General features: G+C 68.7%; 1 protein-coding gene across 2 annotated transcripts; it reads right to left on the bottom strand.

Annotated features, from left to right (window-relative positions):
* Nucleotides 1–280: 280 nt before the first annotated feature.
* AGPAT1 (1-acylglycerol-3-phosphate O-acyltransferase 1) lies at nucleotides 281–16,067 on the bottom strand. Of its 2 annotated transcripts, none has more exons than XM_063322386.1 (6): nucleotides 15,863–16,067; nucleotides 10,512–10,645; nucleotides 9,031–9,206; nucleotides 6,116–6,211; nucleotides 5,965–6,037; nucleotides 281–2,033 (listed from the first exon to the last, which is right to left on the bottom strand). In XM_063322386.1, exons 1-6 carry the CDS (start codon nucleotides 16,045–16,047, stop codon nucleotides 1,705–1,707), a joined length of 993 nt encoding a protein of 330 aa, XP_063178456.1. In that variant the 5' UTR covers nucleotides 16,048–16,067; the 3' UTR covers nucleotides 281–1,704. The 2 variants fall into 2 exon arrangements, with proteins under 2 accessions (XP_063178456.1, XP_063178457.1); XM_063322387.1 differs by having other exon boundaries at nucleotides 1,774–2,050.
* Between the last annotated feature and the right edge of the window lie 1,850 nt (nucleotides 16,068–17,917).

Raw genomic sequence — 17,917 nt, 5'->3', positions numbered from 1 at the left:
ACAAGAGCCTCGATTTCGGGGGGGTTTATTAAAAGCGGGGGGGGGTCGGGGGTGGGGGGAGGGGCACGAGGGGGTTTGGCAAAATCCGGGGGTGTCCCCTCCCCCCCCCCCCAAATAAATACACGGCGGCGCCCCACGGACGGGGGCTGCCCCACGGCTGCCCCACGGCGGGGACCCCCCCCCCGGCCCCACGGAGCACTGCCCCCTCCCCCCCCCCCATGGAGCCGTGGGGCAGGGCCTGGGACCCCCAAGTTGGGGGGCTGGAGGGGGTCAGTCCCCGGGACCCCCAAGTGGGGGGTCTGGAGTGTGTTGAGTCCGTGGGGTGCCCCCCAAGTTGGGGGTCTGGGGGGTGGGGGTGGGGGTTAGTCCGTGGGGTGCCCCCCAAGTTGGGGGTCCGGCGGGGGTCAGTCACCGGGACCCCCAAGTTGGGGGTCTGGAGTGCGTGAGTCCGTGGGGTGCCCCCCAAGTGGGGGTCTGGGGGGTGGGGAGGGGGGGGTGTGGGTCCATGGGGCGCCCCCCAAGTTGGGGGGCTGGAGAGGGTCGGTCCCTGGGACCCCCAGGTTGGGGGTCTGGAGTGCGTGAGTCCGTGGGGTGCCCCCTAAGTGGGGGTCTAGGCGTGGGTCCGTCCACGGGACCCCCAAGTAGGGGGCCGGAGGGTGTCAGTCCGTGGGCTGCCCCCCAAGTAGGGGGGCCAGGAGTGGGTCAATCACCGGGACCCCCAAGTGGGGGGCTGAAGAAGGTCAGTCCGTGGGGTGCCCCCCAAGTGTGGGGCTGGAGGGGGTCGGTCCATGGGGGTGCCGCTGGGGGTTGTACCATGGTCCCGCCGTGGGTCCCGCCGTGGGTCCCGCCGTGGGTCTGACCCAGCTCTTCCCACAGCCCCCGCCGTGGGTCAGCCTCTGCGTTGCTGTGGGTCCCGCCGTGGGTCCCGCTGTGGGTCAGTCTCTGTGTGGCCGTGGGTCCCGCTGTGGGTCGCTCCCCATGTTGCTGTGGGTCCCGCCGTGGGTCAGTCTCTGTTGCCGTGGGTCCTGCCATGGGTCGCTCCCCACATTGCCGTGGGTCCCGCCGTGGGTCACTCTCTGTCGCCGTGGGTCCCGCCGTGGGTCGCTCCCCACGTTGCTGTGGGTCCCGCTGTGGGTCAGTCTCTGTGTGGCTGTGGGTCCCGCTGTGGGTCGTGCCCCACATTGCCGTGGGTCCCGCTGTGGGTCGCTCCCCACATTGCCGTGGGTCAGTCTCTGTCGCTGTGGGTCCCGCTGTGGGTCGTGCCCCACATTGCCGTGGGTCCCGTTGTGGGTCAGTCTCTGTGTCGCCGTGGGTCCTGCCCCACATTGCTGTGGGTCCCGCCGTGGGTCGCTCCCCACGTTGCCGTGGGTCAGTCTCTGTCGCCGTGGGTCCCGCTGTGGGTTGTGCCCCACATTGCCGTGGGTCCCACCGTGGGTCAGTCTCTGTTGCCGTGGGTCCCGCCGTGGGTTGCTCCCCATGTTGCTGTGGGTCCCGCTGTGGGTCAGTCTCTGTGTGGCCGTGGGTCCCGCCCCACATTGCCGTGGGTCCCGCTGTGGGTCGCTCCCCGCGTTGCCGTGGGTCCGTCTCTGTGTCGCCGTGGGTCGCGCCCCACTTGTGGGTCACTCCGCGCCCCGCTCCTCCCCCACCCCCCGCCGCGGCAGTTGTGGGGTGTGCGCGCACCCGTGTCCTTCTCTCCACGCCCCCTTACTTATGGGTCAGCCCCACGGCGCCGGGGGATGCACGTGTGGGGCAGGGTGTGTGTGGGGGGTTCAGTCCCGCGCTGGTTGGGGGGAGGGTGTGGGGCGTCGTGTGTGTGTCCCCCCCCCGATTCCGGTGCCGTGGGGCTGGCTCGTCGTCCCCCCCCCCCCCCCCCCCGAAGCGGTTGGGGGTCACTGTGGGGCGGGGGCGGGCGCCGTGGGGCAGAGCTCGGCCGAAAGGGCCTCGAAGGCCTCCAACATGGCGGCGCGGACGCGGTCGGTGAGCGCCGGGACGTCGGCGGGGCCCAGCCCCCGCGTGGGGAGGGGGGGCAGCACCTGGATGACGCACTGCCCTGTGGGGCGGGGGTTGGGGGGCTGCCCCACGGCCGCCCCACGGCCGCCCCACGGCCGCGACGGGCCCCACACGGACGCGCGGACGCGGACGCGGGCGGCAGCCGCGGGGGTGGGAAAACGTCTCGGCCGCGACCCACGGATTCCAGCGCACACCCCCCAGACCCACATATTTCCCCCCCCCCCAGACCCACACATCACCCCAGACCCACATATTTCCGCCCCCAGACCCACACGTAACTCCCCAGACCCACACATCACCCCAGACCCACACATTTCCCCCACCAGACCCACATGTAATTCTCCAGACCCACACATTTCTCTCCCCAGACCCACACATCACCCCAGACCCACACATTTCCCCCCCCAGACCCACACATTTCCCCCACCAGACCCACACATTTCCCCCCAGACCCACACATAACTCCCCAGACCCACGTATTCCCCCCCCCCAGACCCACATATTTCCCTCCCCCAGACCCACACATCACCCCAGACCCACACATTTCCCCCCCAGACCCACACATAACTCCCCAGACCCACATATTTCCCCCCCCAGACCCACACATCACCCCAGACCCACATATTTCCCTCCCCAGACCCACACATAACTCCCCAGACCCACACGTAACTCCCCAGACCCACACATCATCCCAGACCCACACATTTCCCCCCCCAGACCCACACGTAACTCCCCAGACCCACATATTCCCCCCCCCAGACCCACATATTTCCCTCCCCCAGACCCACACATCACCCCAGACCCACACATTTCCCCACCAGACCCACATGTGTTCCCCAGACCCACACATTTCCCTCCCCAGACCCACATGTAACTCTCCAGACCCACACATTTCCCCCCCAGACCCACATATCACCCAGACCCACACATTTCCCCCCCAGACCCACACATAACTCCCCAGACCCACATATTTCCCCCCCAGACCCACACATCACCCCAGACCCACACATTTCCCCCCCCAGACCCACACGTAACTCCCCAGACCCACACATCACCCCAGACCCACACATTTCCCCCCCAGACCCACACGTAACTCCCAGACCCACACATCACCCCAGACCCACATATTTCCCCCAGACCCACACGTAACTCCCCAGACCCACACATCACCCCAGACCCACACAATTCCTCCCCAGACCCACACATAACTCCCAGACCCACACATCACCCCAGACCCACACATTTCCCCCCCCAGACCCACACATAACTCCCCAGACCCACATATTCCCCCCCCCAGACCCACATATTTCCCTCCCCAGACCCACACATCACCCCAGACCCACACATTTCCTCCCCAGACCCACACGTAACTCCCCAGACCCACATATTTCCCCCCCCAGACCCACACGTAACTCCCCAGACCCACATATTTCTCTCCCCAGACCCACACATCACCCAGACCCACACATTTCCATCCCCAGACCCACACATAATTCCCCAGACCCACACATCATCACCCCAGACCCACATATTTCCCTCCCCAGACCCACACGTAACTCCCCAGACCCACACATTTCCCCCCAGACCCACATATTTCTCTCCCCAGACCCACACATCACCCCAGACCCACACATTTCCCCCCCCAGACCCACACATAACTCCCCAGACCCACATATTTCCCCCCGAGACCCACATATCACCCCAGACCCACATGTGTTCCCCAGCCCCACACGTTTCCCCCAGACCCACACCTTTCCCTGCTCAGACCCACACATCACCCCAGCCCCACACATATCCCCCCCCAGACCTACATGTTCCCAGACCCACACATTTCCTCCCCCGACCCACATCAACCCCCTCAGCCCCCCAACTCCCCTCCACGGCTCCCCACGTGCCCCACACGTCCCCCCGGCCCCCCAAGTGCCCCCCCAGCCCCACAAGTGCCCCCCTAGACCCACACCTGTCCCCCCCCACAGCCCACACAGACCCCCAAGTGCCCCCCAACTCCCCCTCCACGGACCCCCCCCGACTCCCCACGTGCCCCACACATCCCCCCAGCCCCACAAGTGTCCCCCCGGCCCCACAAGTGCTCCCCCAGCCCCACAAGTGCCCCCCTAGACCCACACGTGTCCCCCCCACAGCCCACACAGACCCCCAAGTGCCCCCAACTCCCCCTCCACGGACCCCCCCCGACTCCCCACGTGCCCCACATGTCCCCCGGCCCCACAAGTGTCCCCCCGGCCCCACAAGTGCCCCCCAGCCCCACATGTATCCCCCCCGCAGCCCACACAAATCCCCCCCCCAGCCCCCAACTCCCCCTCCACGGCTCCCCACGTGCCCCACACGTCGCCCCGGCCCCACAAGTGCTCCCCCAGCCCCACAAGTGCTCCCCCAGCCCCACAAGTGCCGCCCTAGACCCACACCTGTCCCCTCCCACAGCCCACACAGACCCCCAAGTGCCCCCCAACTCCCCCTCCACGGACCCCCCCCTGACTCCCCACGTGCCCCACACGTCCCCCCGGCCCCAGAAGTGTCCCCCCAGCCCCACACGTGTCCCCCCAGCCCCACTGCCCCCCAGCCCCACATGTATCCCCCCTACAGCCCCCCAAGTCCCCCTCCACGGACCCCCCCCGACTCCCCACATGCCCCACACGTCGCCCCGGCCCCACAAGTGTCCCCCCGGCCCCACAAGTGCTCCCCCAGCCCCACAAGTGCCCCCCTAGACCCACACGTGTCCCCCCTCACAGCCCACACAGACCCCCAAGTGCCCCCCAACTCCCCCTCCACGGACCCCCCCGACTCCCCACGTGCCCCACACGTCCCCCTGGCCCCACAAGTGTCCCCCCGGCCCCACAAGTGCCCCCCCTAGACCCACACGTATCCCCCCCGCAGCCCACACAGACCCCCAAGTGCCCCCCAACTCCCCCTCCACCGACCCCCCCCGACTCCCCACGTGCCCCACACCGCCCCGGCCCCACAAGTGTCCCCCTGGCCCCACACGTGTCCCCCCAGCCCCACACATATCCCCCCCCAGCCCCACATTAACCCCCTCAGCCCCCTATCTACGCCACCCCCCCAACTCCCCACGTGCCCCACACGTCCCCCTGGCCCCACAAGTGCTCCCCCAGCCCCACAAGTGCCCCCCAGCCCCACACGTATCCCCCCTGCAGCCCACACAGACCCCCAAGTGCCCCCCAACTCCCCCTCCACGGACCGCCCCCCCCGGCTCCCCACGTGCCCCACACATCCCCCCGGCCCCACAAGTGCCCCCCGGCCCCACAAGTGCTCCCCCAGCCCCACATCTGCCCCCCAGCCCCACATGTATCCCCCCTGCAGCCCACACAGACCCCCAAGTGCCCCCCAACTCCCCCTCCACGGACCCCCCCCCCGACTCCCCACGTGCCCCACACATCCCCCTGGCCCCACAAGTGTCCCCCCGGCCCCACACGTGTCCCCCCAGCCCCACACATATCCCCCCCCAGCCCCACATTAACCCCCTCAGCCCCCTATCTACGCCACCCCCCCCAACTCCCCACGTGCCCCACATGTCCCCCCAGCCCCACAAGTGCCCCCCCGGCCCCACAAGTGCCCCCCAGACCCACATGTATCCCCCCCGCAGCCCACACAGACCCCCAAGTGCCCCCCAACTCCCCCTCCACGGACCCCCCCCGACTCCCCACGTGCCCCACACGTCCCCCCGGCCCCACAAGTGTCCCCCCGGCCCCACAAGTGTCCCCCGGCCCCACAAGTGCTCCCCCAGCCCCACATCTGCCCCCCAGCCCCACATGTATCCCCCCTGCAGCCCACACAGACCCCCAAGTGCCCCCCAACTCCCCTTCCACGGACCCTCCCCCGACTCCCCACGTGCCCCACACGTCCCCCCGGCCCCCCAAGTGCCCGCCCAGCCCCACAAGTGCCCCCCCAGCCCCACAAGTGCCCCCCAAGTCCCCTCACCGGCCGTGAACCTCCGCTCCCTCTTGCTGTAGAAGTGCTGGTAGGAGGAGATGACGATGGGGACGACGGGGACCTGTGGGGCAGGATGTGGGGTGAGGGAGGAGGGCCGGCCCCACGGCCGCCCCACGGCCGCCCCACGGCCGCCCCATACCTGGGCCTGGACGGCGAGGTGGAACGCCCCCCGCTTGAAGGGCAACATGGAGCCGCTGTGGTTGCGCGTCCCCTCGGGGAAGACCCACACCCGGACCTGCAGAGAGGGACGATGTGGGGCAGCTATGGGGCTGGCCCCACGGCGAGGCCGGGGTGGGGGGGGGGAGTCGCCTAGAATAGCCCCACAGCGAGCCAGGGCTGCCCCACATCGCTATGGGGCTCAGGGGGAGTGGGATGCACAGACGGACCCACATCCTCCCGCTGCCCCATAGATTCCCCAGCCCCACACCCAGCCCTAGAGAAGGGAAAAACGTGGGGCAGCTATGGGGCTGGCCCCACGGCGAGGCTGGGGCTGCCCCACGTCGCTATGGGGCTGCTGCGAGCGGGATGCACAGATGGACCCGCATCCTCCCACTGCCCCATAGATTCCCCAGACCCACACCCGGCCCTAGAGAGAGGGAAAAACGTGGGTCAGCTATGGGGCTGGCCCCACGGCAAGGCTGGGGCTGCCCCACATCGCTATGGGGCTGCTACAAGCGGAATGCACAGATGGACCCGCATCCTCCCTCTGCCCCATAGATTCCCCCAGCCCCACACCCGGACCTAAAGAAGGGGGGGAAAAACGTGGGGCAGGCTATGGGGCTGGCCCCACGGCAAGGCTGGGGCTGCCCCACATGGCTATGGGGCTCAGGGGGAGTGGGATGCACAGACGGACCCGCATCCTCCCGCTGCCCCATAGATTCCCCAGCCCCACACCCGGCCCTAGAGAACAGGGAAAAAATATGGGGCAGGCTATGGGGCTGGCCCCACAGTGAGCTGGGGCTGCCCCACATCGCTATGGGGCTGCTGCGAGCGGGATGCACAGATGGACCCACATCCTCCCACTGCCCCATAGATTCCCCAGCCCCACACCCGGACCTAAAGAAGGGGGGGAAAAACGTGGGGCAGGCTATGGGGCTGGCCCCACAGTGAGCCGGGGCTGCCCCACATGGCTATGGGGCTCAGGGGGAGTGGGATGCGCGGACGGACCCACATCCTCCCGCTGCCCCATAGATTCCCCAGCCCCACACCCGGCCCTAGAGAACGGAAAAACGCGGGGCAGGCTATGGGGCTGGCCCCACGGCGAGGCTGGGGCTGCCCCACATCGCTATGGGGCTGCTGTGAGCGGGATGCACAGATGGACCCGCATCCTCCCTCTGCCCCATAGATTCCCCCAGACCCACACCCGGCCCTAGAGAACAGGGAAAAAATATGGGGCAGGCTATGGGGCTGGCCCCACGGCAAGGCTGGGGCTGCCCCACATCGCTATGGGGCTGCTGTGAGCGGGATGCAGAGATGGACCTGCATCCTCCCGCTGCCCCATAGATTCCCCAGCCCCACACCCGGCCCTAGAGAGAGGGAAAATGGGGGGCAGGCTATGGGGCTGGCCCCACAGTGAGCCAGGGCTGCCCCACATCGCTATGGGGCTTGGGGGGAATGGGATGCGCAGATGGACCCGCATCATCCCACTGCCCCATAGATTCCCCCAGACCCACACCAAGTCCTAAAGAAGGGAAAAATGTGGGGCAGGCTATGGGGCTGGCCCCACGGCAAGGCTGCGGCTGCCCCACGTCGCTATGGGGCTGCTGCGAGCGGGATGCACAGATGGACCCACATCCTCCCGCTGCCCCATAGATTCCCCAGACCCACACCCAGCCCTAGAGAAGGGAAAAACGTGGGTCAGCTATGGGGCTGGCCCCACGGCAAGGCTGGGGCTGCCCCACATTGCTATGGGGCTGCTGCGAGCGGGATGCACAGATGGACCCACATCCTCCCGCTGCCCCATAGATTCCCCAGACCCACACCCGGCCCTAGAGAAGAGAAAAACGTGGGGCAGGCTATGGGGCTGGCCCCACAGCGAGGCCGGGGGGGGGGGGGTCGCCTAGAATCGCCCCACAGCGAGCCGGGGCTGCCCCACATCACTATGGGGCTCGGGGGGAATGGGATGCGCAGACGGACCCACATCCTCCCGCTGCCCCATAGATTCCCCAGCCCCACACCCGGCCCTAGAGAAGGGAAAAACGCGGGGCAGGCTATGGGGCTGGCCCCACGGCGAGGCTGGGGCTGCCCCACGTCGCTATGGGGCTGCTGCGAGCGGGATGTACAGATGGACCCACATCCTCCCACTGCCCCATAGATTCCCCAACCCCACACCCAGCCCTAGAGAAGAGGAGAAAAACGCGGGGCAGGCTATGGGGCTGGCCCCACAGTGAGCCGGGGCTGCCCCACATCGCTATGGGGCTGCTGCAAGTGGGATGCACAGATGGACCCGCATCCTCCCTCTGCCCCATAGACACCCCAGACCCACACCCAGTCCTAGAGAAGGGAAAAATGTGGGGCAGGCTATGGGGCTGGCCCCACGGCGAGGCTGGGGGGGGTCGCCTAGAATCGCCCCACGGCGAGCTGGGGCTGCCCCACATCGCTATGGGGCTCGGGGGGAGTGGGATGCACAGACGGACCCACATCCTCCCGCTGCCCCATAGATTCCCCCAGACCCACACCCAGCCCTAGAGAGAGCGAAAATGGGGGGCAGGCTATGGGGCTGGCCCCACGGCGAGGCTGGGGCTGCCCCACATCGCTATGGGGCTGCTGTAAGCGGGATGTACAGACGGACCCACATCCTCCCACTACCCCATAGATTCCCCAGCCCCACACCCAGCCCTAGAGAAGAGAAAAACGCGGGGTGGGCTATGGGGCTGGCCCCACGGCGAGGCCCGGGGTGGGGGAGGTGTCGCCTAGAATCGCCCCACGGCCAGCCCCACGTCGCTACGGGGCTGCTGCCAGCGGGACGCGGGGACCGGACCCCCCCCACCTCCTCCCTCCGCCCCATAGATTTCCTCCCCCCACCCCCAGCCCCACGGCGCCGGCCCCACTCACGTCCTGGCTGAGCATGGTGTGGGCGGCCTCGGCCATGACGCTGATGGCGTCGCGCGGGCGCTTGCGGTCGATGAAGATGATGCCCCCCAACCAGCACGCCAGCCCCACGGCGCCCATGTACAGCAGCTCCCGCTTGGCGATGGGCACGCAGCGATCCGGCAGCACCTCCATCATCCCTGGGGGGCGGGGGGCAGCCGTGGGGCAGCCGTGGGGCAGCCACGGGGCGGCTACGGGGCGGTTATGGGGCTGGGAGGTGGCTATGGGGCAGGGTTGGCTATGGGGCTGGGAGCGGCCATGGGCACGCAGTGGTCTGGCAGCACCTCCATCATCCCTGGGGGGCAGGGGTTAGCTGTGGGGCAGCCGTGGGGCAGCTACGGGGCGGCTATGGGGCTGGGGAGCGGCTATGGGGCAGGGTTCGCTATGGGTCAGAGGGTGCTGATGGGGACACACCACTGCGGCAGCACCTCCATCATCCCTGGGGGGCGGGGGGCAGCCGTGGGGCGGCCGTGGGGCAGCCACGGGGCGGCTATGGGGCGGCTATGGGGCTGGGAGGTGGCTATGGGGCAGGGTTGGCTATGGGGCAGGGGGTGCTGATGGGGACACACCACTGCGGCAACACCTCCATCATCCCTGGGTGGCAGGGGTTACCTGTGGGGTGGCTATGGGGCAGCTATGGGGCAGCTATGGGGCGGCTATGGGGCAGACCCACCCAGGAGGCCGAGGGAGCTCCGTTAGTTGCTGACACTGAGGTTTTGGCAGAAGGGAGGTGGAACGGGGTGAGCGTGGGGCAGTTTTGGGGTCTCTGTGGGGCAGCTATGGGGCAGCTATGGGGCGGCTATGGGGCAGCTATGGGGCAGGCGTACCCAGGAGGCCGAGGGAGCTCTGGTGGTTGCTGACACTGAGGTTTTGGCAGAGGGGAGGTGGAACGGGGTGAGCGTGGGGCAGTTTTGGGGTCTCTGTGGGGCAGCTATGGGGCACCTATGGGGCGGCTATGGGGCGGCTATGGGGCAGCTATGGGGCAGGCGTACCCAGGAGGTCGAGTGAGCTCTGGTGGTTGCTGACACTGAGGTTTTGGTAGAGGGGAGGCGGAATGGGGTGAGTGTGGGGCAGTTATGGGGTGGTTATGGGGCATCTATGGGGCGGCTATGGGGCAGCTATGGGGCAGACCCACCCAGGAGGCCGAGGGAGCTCCGTTAGTTGCTGACACTGAGGTTTCGGCAGAAGGGAGGTGGAACGGGGTGAGCGTGGGGCAGTTTTGGGGTCTCTGTGGAGCATCTATGGGGCAGCTATGGGGCAGGGCTATGGGGCAGCTATGGGGCAGGCGTACCCAGGAGGTCGAGGGAGCTCTGGCAGCTGCTGACACTGAGGTTTCGGCAGAGGGGAGGCGGAATGGGGTGAGTGTGGGGCAGTTGTGGGGCATCTATGGGGCATCTATGGGGCGGCTATGGGGCGGCTATGGGGCAGCTATGGGGCAGGCGTACCCAGGAGGTCGAGGGAGCTCTGGTGGTTGCTGACGACGACGTAGGGCTGGCGGGGGGGGAAGTGCTGGGCCCCCCGCACGGCCATGCGGATCCCGTAGAGGTGCTTCACGTGCTGCATCAGCCCCCGGATGATCCTGGGGGGCGGGGGGCGGGGGTCAGGCCCCACGGCTGCCCCACACATCCCGCATCCCCCCCACGACCGCCCCACACGCGGCCCCGGCCCCACGGACCCAGCCAGGCGGCGCCCCGAAGCCCCACACGTCGCCCCGTGGATCCAGACGCTGACCCACAGCCCCACACACAGACCCACAGCCCCACACACTGACCCACACATCACCCCAAAGCCCCACACATTGCCCCACAGCCCCACATGTAGCCCCCCAGCCCCACACACTGACCCACATGTTGCCCCACGGCCCCACACACTGACCCACAGCCCCACACATCGCCCCACAGCCCCACACACTGACCCACACATCACCCCACAGGCCCATATGTTGCCCCCCAGCCCCACACGCTGACCCACACGTCGCCCCAAAGCCCCACATGTCGACCCACAGCCCCACACACTGACCCACACGTTGCCCCACAGCCCCACACACTGACCCACAGCCCCACACGTAGCCCCATGGCGCCACACACTGACCCACACATCGCCCCACAGCCCCACATGTAGCCCCCCAGCCCCACGCGCTGACCCACACATCACCCCACAGCCCCACACACTGACCCACAGCCCCACACGCTGACCCACACATCGCCCCAAAGCCCCACACATGGCCCCGTGGACCCAGACACTGACCCACAGCCCCACACATAGACCCCCAGCCCCACATGCTGACCCACACGTCACCCCACGGCCCCACACGTAGCCCCGTGGACCCACACACTGACCCACACATCACCCCACAGCCCCATATGTTGCCCCCCAGCCCCACACACTGACCCACACGTCACCCCAAAGCCCCACATGTAGCCCCACAGCCCCACACATCACCCCACAGCCCCACACGCTGACCCACACATCACCCCCACTGCCCCACACATCACCCCACAGCCCCATACGTCACCCCACGGCCCCACACACTGACCCACACGTCACCCCAAAGCCCCACACATCACCCCATGGACCCAGACACTGACCCACAGCCCCACACGTCGCCCCACAGCCCCACACGTGGCCCCGTGGACCCAGACACTGACCCACACATCACCCCACTGACCCACACGTCACCCCACAGCCCCACACACTGACCCACAGGTCGCCCCAAAGCCCCACACGTCACCCCGTGGATCTAGACGCTGACCCACAGCCCCACACATCGACCCCCAGCCCCACACGCTGACCCACACATCACCCCACAGGCCCATATGTTGCCCCCCAGCCCCACACGCTGACCCACACATCGCCCCAAAGCCCCACATGTCGACCCACAGCCCCACACGCTGACCCACACGTCGCCCCAAAGCCCCACACGTCGCCCCGTGGACCCAGATGCTGACCCACAGCCCCACACATCGACCCCCAGCCCCACATGCTGACCCACACGTCGCCCCCCAGCCCCACACGCTGACCCACACGTCGCCACAAAGCCCCACATGTAGCCCCACAGCCCCACACGCTGACCCACACGTCACCCCACAGCCCCACACACTGACCCACAGCCCCACACGCTGACCCACACATCACCCCACAGGCCCATATGTAGCCCCACGGCCCCACACATTGACCCCCAGCCCCACACACTGACCCACACGTCGCCCCAAAGCCCCACACGTCGCCCCATGGACCCAGACGCTGACCCACAGCCCCACACATCGACCCCCAGCCCCACACACTGACCCACACATCACCCCACAGGCCCATATGTTGCCCCCCAGCCCCACACGCTGACCCACACGTCGCCACAAAGCCCCACACATCGCCCCATGGACCCAGACACTGACCCACAGCCCCACACATCACCCCCCAGCCCCACACGCTGACCCACACATCACCCCCCAGCCCCACACGCTGACCCACACGTCACCCCACAGACCCATATGGTGCCCCCCAGCCCCACACACTGACCCACACGTTGTCCCACAGCCCCACACGTTGCCCCATGGCCCCACACACTGACCCACACATCACCCCACAGGCCCATATGTAGCCCCACAGCCCCACAGGCTGACCCACACGTCACCCCACGGCCCCACACACTGACCCACACATCATCCCACAGCCCCATATGGTGCCCCCCAGCCCCACATGCTAACCCACATGTCACCCCACAGCCCCACACACTGACCCACAGCCCCACACACTGACCCCCAGCCCCACGCATTGCCCCATGGCCCCACACGCTGACCCACACGTCACCCCATGGCCCCATATGGTGCCCCAAAGCCCCACACACTGACCCACACGTCGCCCCAAAGCCCCACATGTAGCCCCACAGCCCCATATGTCACCCCACAGCCCCACACACTGACCCACAGCCCCACACACTGACCCACACATCACCCCACGGCCTCACACGTAGCCCCATGGCCCCACATACTGACCCACAGCCCCACACATCACCCCACAGCCCCATATGTTGCCCCAAAGCCCCACACGCTGACCCACATGTCGTCCCACAGCCCCACACGTAGCCCCACGGCCCCACACATCACCCCCCAGCCCCACACGCTGACCCACGTCGCCCTATAGCCCCACACGCTGACCCCCAGCCCCACACATCGCCCCCCAGCCCCACACGCTGACCCACACGTCACCCCCACTGCCCCGCACGTCACCCCACGGCCCCACACGCTGACCCACACGTCACCCCACAGCCCCCTGTGTCCCCTTGTCCCCCCCTCGGCCCCACATCTCCCCACATCTCCCCACATCTCCCCTCCTGGACCCCCAGAGACGCAGCAGACGCCCCACAGCCGCCCCCCTCCGTGTCCCCGTGTCCCCCCCCCGTGTCCCCCCCCCATGTCCCCCTGCGTCACCCCGTGTCCCCACATCCCCCCCGTGCCCTATGTCCCCTCCACAGCCCCACATCTCCCCACATCTCCCCACATCTCCCCTCCTGGAGCCCCCAGAGACGCAGGAGACGCCCCGCAGCCGCCCCGCTCCGTGTCCCCACGTCCCCTCCCTGTGTCCCCATGTGTCCCCATGTCCCCCCCCGTGTCCCCCCCCTGTGTCCCCCCATGTCCCCACATCCCCCCCGTGTCCCCTTGTCCCCCCCACAGCCCCACATCTCCCCACATCTCCCCTCCTGGACCCCCAGAGACGCAGGAGACGCCCCGCAGCTGCACTCCTCTGTGTCCCCACGTCCCCTCCCTGTGTCCCCATGTCCCCATGTCCCCCCCCCGCGCCCCCCCCTGCGTCCCCATGTCCCCCTGTGTCCCCACAGCCCCACATCTCCCCACATCTCCCCACACGTCCCCTCCTGGAACCCCAAGACGTGAAGAAGATGCCCCACAGCCGCCCCCCTCTGTGTCCCCACGTCCCCTCCCTGTGTCCCCATGTCCCCGTGTCCCCCCCTGTGTGTCCCCCCTGTGTCCCCATGTGTCCCCACATCCCCCCCGTGCCCTATGTCCCCTCCACGGCCCCACATCTCCCCACATCTCCCCTCCTGGAGCCCCCAGAGACGGAGGAGACGCCCCGCAGCTGCCCTCCTCTGTGTCCCCATGTCCCCTCCCTGTGTCCCCATGTCCCCATGTCCCCCCCCCGCGCCCCCCCCTGCGTCCCCATGTCCCCCTGTGTCGCCACAGGCCCACATCTCCCCACATCTCCCCACACGTCCCCTCCTGGAACCCCAAGATGTGAAGAAGATGCCCCACAGCCGCCCCCCTCTGTGTCCCCATGTCCCCTCCCTGTGTCCCCATGTCCCCCCCTGTGTCCCCCCCCGTGTCCCCATGTGTCCCCACATCCCCCCCATGTCCCCTTTTCCCCCCCACAGCCCCACATCTCCCCACATCTCCCCACACGTCCCCTCCTGGAACCCCAAGACGTGAAGAAGATGCCCCACAGCCGCCCCCCTCCGTGTCCCCACGTCCCCTCCCTGTGTCCCCCCCTGTGTCCCCCCCCCGTGTCCCCATGTGTCCCCCCCATGTCCCCATGGCCCCACATCCCCCCTGTGGCCCCACATCTCCCCTCCTGGAGCCCCCAGAGACACAGGAGATGCCCCGCAGCCGCCCCCCTCCGTGTCCCCACGTCCCCTCCCTGTGTCCCCATGTCCCCGTGTCCCCCCCCCCGCGCCCCCCCCTGCGTCCCCATGTCCCCCTGTGTCCCCACAGCCCCACATCTCCCCACATCTCCCCACACGTCCCCTCCTGGAACCCCAACACATGAAGGAGATGCCCCGCAGCCACCCCCCTCTGCGTCCCCACGTCCCCTCCCTGTGTCCCCTTGTCCCCGTGTCCCCCCCCCCGTGTCCCCCTGTGTCCCCCCCATGTCCCCGTGTCCCTACGTCCCCCCCACAGCCCCACATCTCCCCACACGTCCCCTCCTGGACCCCCAGACATGCAGGAAACGCCCCACAGCCGCCCCCCTCCGTGTCCCCACGTCCCCTCCCTGTGTCCCCATGTCCCCATGTCCCCCCCCCCGCACCCCCCCCTGCGTCCCCATGTCCCCCTGTGTCCCCACAGCCCCACATCTCCCCACATCTCCCCACACGTCCCCTCCTGGAACCCCAAGACGTGAAAAAGATGCCCCACAGCCGCCCCCCTCTGTGTCCCCATGTCCCCTCCCTGTGTCCCCATGTCCCCGTGTCCCCCCCCCCGTGTCCCCCTGTGTCCCCCCCATGTCCCCGTGTCCCTACGTCCCCCCCACAGCCCCACATCTCCCCACATCTCCCCTCCTGGAGTGCCCAGAGACGCAGAAGACGCCCCGCAGCCGCCCCGCTCCGTGTCCCCACGTCCCCTCCCTGTGTCCCCATGTCCCCGTGTCCCCCCCCGCGTCCCCCCCCCGTGTCCCCCTGTGTCCCCCCCATGTCCCCATGGCCCCACATTCCCTCTGTGTCCCCACATCTCCCCACACGTCCCCTCCTGGAACCCCAACACATGAAGGAAATGCCCCGCAGCCGCCCCCCTCTGTGTCCCCACGTCCCCTCCCTGTGTCCCCTTGTCCCCGTGTCCCCCCCTGTGTCCCCCCCTCGTGTCCCTATGTGTCCCCCCCACGTCCCCATGTCCCCTTGTCCCCCCCACTGCCCCACAGCTCCCCACATCTCCCCACATCTCCCCTCCTGGAGCCCTCAGAGACACAGGAGACGCCCCGCAGCCGCCCCCCTCCGTGTCCCCACGTCCCCTCCCTGTGTCCCCATGTCCCCGCGTCCCCCCCCCGCGCCCCCCCCATGTCCCCCTGTGTCCCCTACTTCATGTTCTCGACGTCGCGGCCGCGCAGGGCGCAGAGGGGGATGGCGAGGAGGGCGAGCAGCAGGATCCAGCCGTTGTAGAAGGCCATCTTGCAGAAGAAGCGGAAGGAGCGGCTGCGCTCGAACAGCAGCGGCAGCAGCAGCAGCGCCAGCGCCAGCGCCCCCGTCCCCACCGTCACCTCCATGGCGCCTGCGGGGACACAGCCCCCCCCCACGGCACGCTGACACCCCCCCCCCGGCACCCACGGGACCCACAGACCCCCCCATGGCACCCACAGACCCCCCCATGGCACCCATGGGACCCACAGATCCCCCATGGCACCCACAGACCCCACAGACCCCCCCAGCGCCCCCGTCCCCACCGTCACCTCCATGGCGCCTGCGGGGACACACCCCCCCCCACGGCACGCTGACACCCCCCCGGCACCCACGGGACCCACAGACCCCCCCATGGGACCCACGGGAACCACAGACCCCCCCACGGGCACCCACAGCACCCACAGAGCCCCCCCATGGAACCCATAGACACCACAGACCCCCCAACAGCACCCATAGACCCCCCCCCCATGGAGCCAACAGACCCCCCCCTGGCACCCACAGACCCCCCCCATGACACCCATGGGACCCACAGACCCCCCCATGGGACCCAGAGACACCACAGACCCCCCAACAGCACCCATAGACCCCCCCCAGGGCACCCATAGACCCCACAGACCCCCCCTGGCCCCCACAGACCCCACAGACCCCCCCCAGCACCCACAGACCCCCCCCATGGGACCCACAGACCCCCCTATGGCACCCAGAGACACCACAGACCCCCCCACAGCACCCATAGACCCCCCCCATGGAGCCAACAGACCCCCCCTGGCACCCACAGACCCCCCCACGGGACCCACGGACCCCCCCACGGGACCCACAGGAACCACAGACCCCCCCCCATGGCACCCACGGGACCCACAGATCCCCCATGGCACCCATAGACCTCACAGACCCCCCCAGCGCCCCCGTCCCCACCGTCACCTCCATGGCGCCTGCGGGGACACACCCCCCCCACGGCACGCTGACACCCCCCCCGGCACCCACGGACCCCCCCATGGCACCCACGGACCCCCCCATGGCACCCATGGGACCCATGGACCCCCCCCAAGACCCGCAGACCCCCCCAGGGCATCCATAGACACCACAGACCCCCCAACAGCACCCATAGACCCCCCCCCATGGAGCCAACAGACCCCCCCCTGGCACCCACAGACCCCCCCAGGGCACCCATAGACCCCCCCATGGGACCCACGGGACCCACAGATCCCCCATGGCACCCACAGACCCCCCCATGGCACCCATGGGACCCACGGACCCCCCCCAGCACCCATAGACCCCACAGACCCCCCCCATGGAACCCACAGACCCCCCCCACGGGACCCACGGACCCCACAGACCCCCCCAGTGCCCCCGTCCCCACCGTCACCTCCATGGCGCCTGCGGGGACACAGCCCCCCCACGGCACGCTGACACCCCCCCCGGCACCCACGGACCCCCCCATGGCACCCACAGACCCCCCCCCAGCACCCACAGACCTCCCCATGGCACCCACGGGACCCACAGACCCCCCCATGGCACCCACAGACCTCCCCACGGCACCCATAGACCCCCCCCCCCATGGAGCCAACAGACCCCCCCCGGCACCCACAGACCCCCCCACGGGACCCACAGACCCCCCCAGGGCACCCATGGGACCCACAGATCCCCCCCAGCACCCACAGACCTCCCCACGGCACCCATAGACCCCCCCCGGCACCCACAGACGCCCCCCCCCAACACCCACAGAACCCAAAGGCCCCCCCACAACACCCAGAGGCCCCCCCATGGAACCCAGACCCCCCCACGGAACCCAGACCCCCCTGGCACCCATAGACCGCCCCCCATAGCACCCATACACCCCACAGACCCCCCCATAGAACCCCGAGACCCCCCCCATGACACCCACACACCCCCCCACGACAACCACAGACCCCACAGACCCCCCCCGGCACCCACGGACCCCCCCAGGGCACCCAT

This window comes from Chroicocephalus ridibundus, unplaced genomic scaffold (assembly GCF_963924245.1).
Source record: "Chroicocephalus ridibundus unplaced genomic scaffold, bChrRid1.1 SCAFFOLD_771, whole genome shotgun sequence".
In the NCBI taxonomy this organism is placed as follows: Eukaryota; Metazoa; Chordata; class Aves; order Charadriiformes; family Laridae; genus Chroicocephalus; species Chroicocephalus ridibundus.
The sequence above is the reverse complement of the archived record's forward strand: the minus strand, read 5'-3'. Positions and strand labels throughout refer to the sequence as shown.

What these genes read in the sequence shown, in the direction of transcription:
- AGPAT1 (XM_063322386.1), bottom strand. Translation starts at nt 16,047, where the DNA reads ATGGAGGTGACGGTGGGGACGGGGGCGCTGGCGCTGGCGCTGCTGCTG. An exon ending in ACACCATGCTCAGCCAGGAC is followed by an intron (nt 6,212 to 9,030) that starts GTGAGTGGGGCC and finishes CCCTCTCTGCAG; the next exon opens with GTCCGGGTGTGGGTCTTCCC. An exon ending in GGAGCGGAGGTTCACGGCCG is followed by an intron (nt 2,034 to 5,964) that starts GTGAGGGGACTT and finishes TGCGTCATCCAG; the next exon opens with GTGCTGCCCCCCCTCCCCAC.